The 7,721-nt window shown below is 43.3% G+C and overlaps 1 protein-coding gene across 1 annotated transcript in view; it reads right to left on the reverse strand.

Annotated features, from left to right (window-relative positions):
• Window positions 1–1,505: 1,505 nt before the first annotated feature.
• Window positions 1,506–7,721, reverse strand: part of rassf8b (Ras association domain family member 8b) — a 34,898-nt gene continuing 28,682 nt past the window's right edge. The window contains exons 2-3 of the mRNA XM_048610562.1: window positions 5,546–6,432; window positions 1,506–1,670 (exon numbers count right to left, since the gene is read on the reverse strand). Coding sequence (XP_048466519.1) covers window positions 1,506–1,670; window positions 5,546–6,432 — 1,052 coding nt within the window. The remainder of the gene's footprint in view (window positions 1,671–5,545; window positions 6,433–7,721) is intronic.

A 7,721-nucleotide genomic window follows, 5' to 3' on the forward strand; every position in this document is an offset into this window, starting at 1 on the left:
GGTGGGGTTGAATGTCCCCACAGCATTAGCCTCTGGATTATGAGTCAAGGAGAACCATGTCCTAGCTGCTCCTTTGGTATTAGTTAACATAAGATGGTATGAATTGGTTGGAAACAAGGGGTGAGGTGGCGGAATATAATTATTTTGGGGCTTGATTTCCTGAGAAATTAAATGCAGCACCATACTATAATTAATGAAAATGGTATTGGATGTTGCCTGCTTCATTGAGGGGCCTCCAGCTGCCCCCAGCTGGTAGGAAGGGGGTTAGGCTCTTAAAGCCTCCTGCCCGCTCTTACCCCCTTGACACCCCTGCTAATCCCACAAGAGAAGAAAACTTATAACACCTCCATTCAACAAGGTAGGCATTCAGCAAGCTGGAAACTATAGACCTGTTGATGTGGAACTTTGGGAAGGTGTTCGAATCAATCTTTAAAGAAACTATATGAGGAGGCAGTGGCCTTATTGCTAGGCTATTAATCCAGAAACTCGGCTAATGTTCTGGGGACCCGGGTTCAAATTCTGTCATGGCAGAATTTGAATTCAATAAAGAATCTAGAATTAAGAATCTAATAATGACCATGAATCCATTGTTGATTATTGGAAAAACCCATCTAATTCACTAATGTCCTTTAGGGATGGAAACTGCCATTCTCACCTGGTCTGGTCTATGTGTGACTTCAGCAATGCGTTTGACCCATAACTGCCCTCTGGGCATTTAGGATGGGCAATTATTACTGATCTAGCCAACATCCTGTGAGTAAATTTAAAAAAATTACAGCTACACACTTCGGATAATTCAAGGTAATTAGAAAGAGGGAAATCAAAGGGAAATAATTTTTAAGCAACTTACTGGAGTTCTCTAAGAAGTAATGTGCGCTGGAGTAGATGGCCTAGGTATTTTTAATCAGCCTCTTCAGGCAAGCTTTGAAACACCTCTGGGACTTGACCCAAGGACTCCTGGCTTGGAGGTAAGGATACTACCACTGTCCCACCAAAGTTCCAATCAATGGTCTATACTTGGATTTCCAGAAGGCGTTTAAAAAGGTGCAATTGTGGGTTGTTATGGAAAGAAAAAGCTTATGGAGTAGGGGATAGCATGGATGGAAAAAAAGCTGGTTGGCAGCAACAAAACCTCAGCAAGATAGTTCAAAATTTTCTTAAAAGCAGAGGATGCCGAAAAGGAATCTGACAGAGACATCTAAAGTTACAACAAGAAGGGACAGAATAGAAAGAAAGATGAACAGTAGGATGTAGATTGAAGATTAAGTGTAAAAGATTTAGGTTAGAGAACAACAGTGTTTTGTTTTTACACACTGAAGGTTGTGAGGCTAAAATTCAGAACCTGTCAACATGAAGCAATAAGTTACAGAAAGGTTGAAGGATGAGGATGAAAGATTATTGGGAATGGGACAAGTTTATGGGGTTAGAATACGACCAAGATGGAGAACAGACAGGAGCACTGGTTGAATGGACCGTCTCCATGCAATAAACCTGAGTACAAGTAACTAAGCCGCAAAAAGAACATCACCTTTCTCTTGGGATGCAGGCAGTTCGTCATCAGTTGGTTCAGCAGGAAGTACTGAGACCTTAGTCCCTGTCTGTTGGATGAACTGTTGGAGGTTCACTTGCCTTAGCTCCTTGGTCAGTTGCTCCAACTCTAGTTCTCTCTCCTGTGGGGACAGGAGAGGTTTGTAAAGTTTTGGAATGTGTGGACACAGACCAACCATCTTGACAAATCACAAACCCCAACAACAAGCCAAATTGAATACTGTCAGTACTCAAATGCCATTATTCTGAAGTTTAAGCTATAAAGGGACACAATTAAATTGACACTTTTCAAATAACCTTATTTCAAATTTTTAGGATTGCACTTTGGTTTATGTATGGTATAGATTACACACTTATTGTCTACAAACCTTACTTTAAACTGCTACTATTTCTGTGTCAACATTTACCGTAATCTGGAATTGTTCTGCCAATGTCCTCACAGTGTTTCTCTTGTCAATAGTTCGTGGTGTAGTTATAAATTCTCGCCACTGGGCAGCACTCTTTCAGCTCTGTTGGCCTCGACAAAGACTGTATCAAATTATTTTGGAAAATGCACAAGGATTACAAAAGACCTTCAAAGTCCTTCTTGACTTTGAGGTCAGTGCTTCCACACAGGATACCAGAGGAAGGTTGAGTGATTACAGACCGCAATAAAGGAAGGTCACACCGAGTTACGATTAAGAGCACAAGTTGAAGGGAACTTTTGTTTCATGTCTTCACTTTATAACATGCAAAGTTGGAATTTACATTACAAATTATACCAAAAGATGGAACTAAATGGTTTGGATAATATCACTGATGCTCACTTGTCCCTGATTCCTGATTGGAACACTACTGTACCTAAATTGTTTTATTGGGTTTTTGAGATCACTTAACCATTAAACACACTTTTGCCAACAGCATTTTCATTAACTGATAGTACAGAATTACACAGAATCATGGAAAATACTACCGTGCAGATAGAGGCATTCAGCCCATCAAATCTACACCAATGCTCCAAACAGCATCCCACCCCTGTCCCTGTAACCCTGTCCTTCCCAGGGCTAACCCACCCAGCCTGCACACTACGGGCGATTTAGCTTGATCAAGCCACCTAACCTACACATCTTTGGACTGTGGGAGGAAACCGGAGCACCCAGAGGAATGTGCAAACTCCACACAGACAGTCACCTGAGGGAGGAATCAGACCCGGGTCCCTCGTGCTGTGAGGCAGCAGTGCTAACCACTGAGCCACTGTATCACCCAAGGACAAACACTACAGAAACGTGCCCCCTGTCAGCTCAACTGCTCAATGCCGGTGTTTGACCTTCGCCAGAACCACCTTGCACCTTACCTCACGAGGACCACCTTGCACCTTACTTCACCAGAACCACCTTGCACCTTACCTCACCAGGACCACCTTGCACCTTACCTCACAGGACCACCTTGCACCTTACCTCACCAGGACCACCTTGCACCTTACCTCACCAGGACCACCTTGCACCTTACTTCACCAGGACCACCTTGCACCTTACCTCACCTGGACCACCTTGCACCTTACCTCACCTCTCCAGCTCAGCATTAGCTTCTACCCCTTTGACCCTCACTTACTTATCCAGTTTCCCTTAAACACATTTGCACTATTCACAATTCCATGTGTTTGTGAGTTCTGCATTCTCTTCACTCTCGGAGTAAGAAGGGTTCTCTTCAGCTCTGTAATGGATTGGATTTTGTCAGGACTATGTTGTATCTGCAGTCCCTTGTTCAGCTTTATAGAAAGAAAAGTCTTTAATTGTGTTTAGATTTTTTTTAAATCATCCAAATTCTTTAAAAGTGAGCAATAGTTAAGTGTAAACAGGCTCTAGATTTTGTTTCCAAATTATCTGTTAATTTGAGTAAAATTTTATCACTTTTTCTTTACATTTCCATTTTAATGAAGTTGGTTAATTCAACTTCATTCAGACAAAAAGGCAACTTTCAATTAATTACATTGAAACATTTGTCACATTAAAATAGGCAACTAAAGTTTTAATTTGAATCAAAAATAGATTGTAAAGATGAATCAAATTCTTTTAATTGAAAGCTGCTATGAACATAGCAGCCACAAAATGATGTGCAAGAGCTTCACGGTTCTGCTACAGATAGAGTAACACAAAGGTCATGAGTTCAAATCCCACCATGACTTGCATTTATTGAGTTCAGAAGTGTTTAAGCTGATTAAAGGATTTGTTGTGTTGGGGCAGCCCAGAATACACTGGTAGGACTTTAAACTAAGAGCTAGGCCCTTCCAAGCTAATTTCTTCTCTAAAAGCGTAGCATAAACTTAGAACTGTCTCCCCAGTGAAACTACGAAGGATGGTTTCAATAAAAAACGGATAAAACAGAAACTGATCAATTTTATTTGTTAGGCCAGGGTGAGAGAACGAAAATGGATAATTAGAATTAAGGTACAGATCAACCTAACTGAATGGTGGAACAGGCTCAATGGGCTCATCCCACTCCTAAGTTTCGAGTCATGCAACTGAGTTAGTAAATTTGTAGGCAAGCACTAGAAAGAATAAGTAACATTATCACTGGACTAGCAATTCAAAACCCCAGGCTAATGTTCTGAAGACATGAGTTTGAATTTCACCATGGCCAAAGAGGAAATATACAATCAATAAATATCTTGAATAAAGGACTAAACTAATAGAACTCAAAGAACAGCACAGCACAGGAACAGGGTTTCCGGCCCACCATGTCTGTGCTGACCAAACTGACAATTCTAAACTAATTCCATCTGCCGACACATGGTCCGTATCCCTCTGTTGCCTGTCTGTACATGGTCTAAATGCCTCTTAAATGTTGCTTTCGCATCTACTTCTACCACTTCCCCAGGTACCTGTGTAAAAGACTTGCCTCGCACATCTCCTTTAAAGCTATGCCTCCTAGTCTTTGACATTTCCACCCTGGGGAAAAGACTTGGAATATCCAACCTCTCCACGTGTCTCAATTTTATACACTTCTATCAGGATGCCCCTTAGCCTCTGTCACTCTAATGAAAACAATCCAAGTGTGTCCAACCTCTCTTTATAGCTAATATACTCCAATCCAGGCCACATCCTGGTAAATCTCTTTTGCATCCTCTACAAAGCCTTCAGATCCTTCCTATAGCGTGCTGACCAGAATGGCACACAATACTCCAAATGTGGCCTAACTGAAGTCTTATACAGTTGCAACATGACTTGCCAACTTTTATACTCAATGCCCTGTCCGATGAAGGCAAGCATGCTGAACGCCTTGTCTACCACCTCTTCCACTTATGTTGCTGCTTTCAGGGAACTATGGACTTAGACCCCACGGTCCCTCTATATATCAATGCTCCTAAGGGTCTAGAGATTTAATGCTGACCATGTAACCACGGTCAATTGTTGTAAAAGGCCATCTGGTTCACTAATGTACTTTAAGGGATGGGAATCTGCCATCCTTATCTGGTCTGGCCTACATGTGACTCCAGACGCACAACCACGTTGTTGACTCTTAACTGACCTCTAGGCAATAAATGTTGGCCTGACCAAGCGATATTCACATCCCGTGAGCCAACGTTAAACAAAAAAGTGAGAATGCTGCTAAAAAGTTAACACATTCTCAGAAAAACTGCGCAGACACATTGAGATTGGCTCTCAATGTTATGTGAAGAGAACACTTGGACGATCGAGTGATGGGAGAGGAAATGTCCTGAGAACTGGTGAAAAGAATTTCAGGACCCTGGACTGTCATCAGCTGGGTAAGTTCTGCAGGGCAAACTGCATTATTGGTTTCAAATGTCCCATTTCGCATTCTCCCTCTCCCTTACCAGGTGGCAAGGGCTGAGTTCACAAATCAGAGTTAAAACATATTATCTTTTTAATTAAGAGTGGAGGGAATTCTCCAAGTTCTCAAGTATCCTCCAAGTTCTTAAAATTCCAGAAGTGTTCATTAAATGTGACGGTGCTATTGTTGCGGGGCATAAGTTTGTAAAGTCGACAAGTTCTGTTACCTGAAACTTTTTATTGGCTTGGCCCAAAGTCCTTTCCACAGCTCTCAGGCTGTTCTTCAGCCTCGCACTCTGTTGGCACTTGAGCTCAATATCATTTCGGATTTTGATCAAGTTCCCCGTGACCTCATCCTCATTGACATGAGCCCCGCGCAGCTCTTGCTGCAGCTTCTCTGCTTCAATGCCGCTCTCCATCTCCTGGATTTTCTGCGTGTAGTCCTTCAGCTTGTCCTCACAGTCCCTGATCCTCTGCTTCACCTCTTTCAGCTGCTCCTTCAGCTGGTTTTCGTTTTCCTGTTCAATCTGCCACTCATTCTCCCAGAATTCCTCCTCTTCGATCTCAATTTCATTCTTTTTGATTCTTTGGCCCAGTCTCAGAATTTCCTCGTCAATCCTGGGGTTTGCCTTGCCCTCCCAGTACCTCATCTCCACCTGATTGGATTCCAGCTGGCTCTGAAGAGTGTGGAGCTTGTCCTTTTGGAGGAGAACCAGCTTCTTCAACTCTTTGACTGGGACTCTGAAGTTGAGAGTTTGGTGCTTGACTTCCGATTCCTTGACCTTTCCAAAAACATCAACGAACCCTTTCGGGCCTGCTGTGAAAGTCAATGACTTCCTTTTTGGTTCTTTCCTTTTTAATGATCCATCATATTGGGGTCTCAGCTTAGCTAACGGGGGAAGGCTTTGCCGGTATAAAGTCCTCTCGGGTCCTCGGCCAGAGCTGTCTGATGTGGGTCTCTCGCTCAGCGAAGGGCCAGTTCGTCGTAATATCAGCTGCACATCACTGGCGTACTGGCCCCATTTATTCAGGGCTGCAAGTGGATTCTCATGCGGCGCTAGGTGTCGCTCCGTCTCCCTCCATTTCTCAATGAGTGTGTAGCGGCCAGTTCTTCCTGGGAAGCACAAAGGAATCAGGAGATAAGTGTTAAAAGTAGAATAAAGTTGCTCTGGATCATTTTAAATTTCCCAGCAATTATGTTGGCACACATCTTTGCTCACACAGGCAAAAGGGGCAGCGCATCTTAAAATCAGAAAGACCATTAGGAGCTCTTCGATGCCTGCAAGTGTATCAGCTGTGACACAAATTGCAGCGCAGTGGCTCAGTGGTTAGCACTGCTGCCTCACGTGCCAGGGACCCAGGTGCGATTCCACTCTCGGGCGACTGTCTGTGAGGAGTTTGCACATTCTCCCTGTGTCTGCGTGGGTTTCCTCCAGGTGACCCAGTTTCCTCCCACAGTCCAAAGATGTGCAGGTTAGGGTGGATTGGCTGTGCTATATTGCCCCATAGTGTCCAGGGAGGTGCAGGCTGAGTGCGTTAGCCATGGGAAATGTGGTGTTACAGGGATGGGGGTGCAGGTCTGGGTGGGATACTCTTCAAAGGGTTAGTGTGGACTTGATGGACTGAATGGCCTACTTCCACACTGTAGGGATTCCACGATACAATTCACTGCCTTCCAAAGACACTGCGGCTTCAAGTCCCACACCAGAAATGTGAGCACAAGAAAAAAACACCAAAGCTTACTGTGCATTATCGAAGGAGATGAGCAGCTCAGGATTAAAGTAAAAAGCCGAAACGCAAAGCCAATTATCCCACGATGAGCAAGCCACGGGCGAATTGAGGGGAAGACGAATAAGATCGGAGAAGTAAACGCATGGCACAGAGACTGGTATGGGAGAAATGGATTGGCATTTGTGGGGCACTGTTACCAGGACAGGGGAAAGACAGAGCTGTGAACCATGCTAGGATCATGTAAATTCGTAGGTGGGGCTTTAATCTGGGGGGCAGCATTCCCTTGAAACTGGGCAGCTACTCCAAGGTTTGGCTACATGTTAATTAGTATCTAATTGGCTGTAAAGCAGTTTGGGATGTTTTGATAGGTGGCATCTAAATAAAGCGATTTCTTTCTAATCACTTTTTAACAGACAACAGTTAACATAGGTTCCACTGGGGCATAGAGGTTGAGGGGTGACCTTATAGAGTTTTATAAAATCTATATTTTATAAAATGACAAGAGTCTTTCCCTAGGGTGGGGAAATTTGAGACAGGGGGACATATTTTTAAGATGAGAAAGATTTTAAAAAGACACGAGAGGCAATTTTTTTTAACACAAGAGTGTTTCGTATGTGGAATGAACTTCTCGAGGAAGTGGTAGGTGCGGGTACAGTTACTATGTTTAAAAGA

The sequence above is a fragment of the Rhincodon typus genome, chromosome 22, assembly GCF_021869965.1.
Source record: "Rhincodon typus isolate 14 chromosome 22, sRhiTyp1.1, whole genome shotgun sequence".
Classification (NCBI taxonomy): domain Eukaryota; kingdom Metazoa; phylum Chordata; class Chondrichthyes; order Orectolobiformes; family Rhincodontidae; genus Rhincodon; species Rhincodon typus.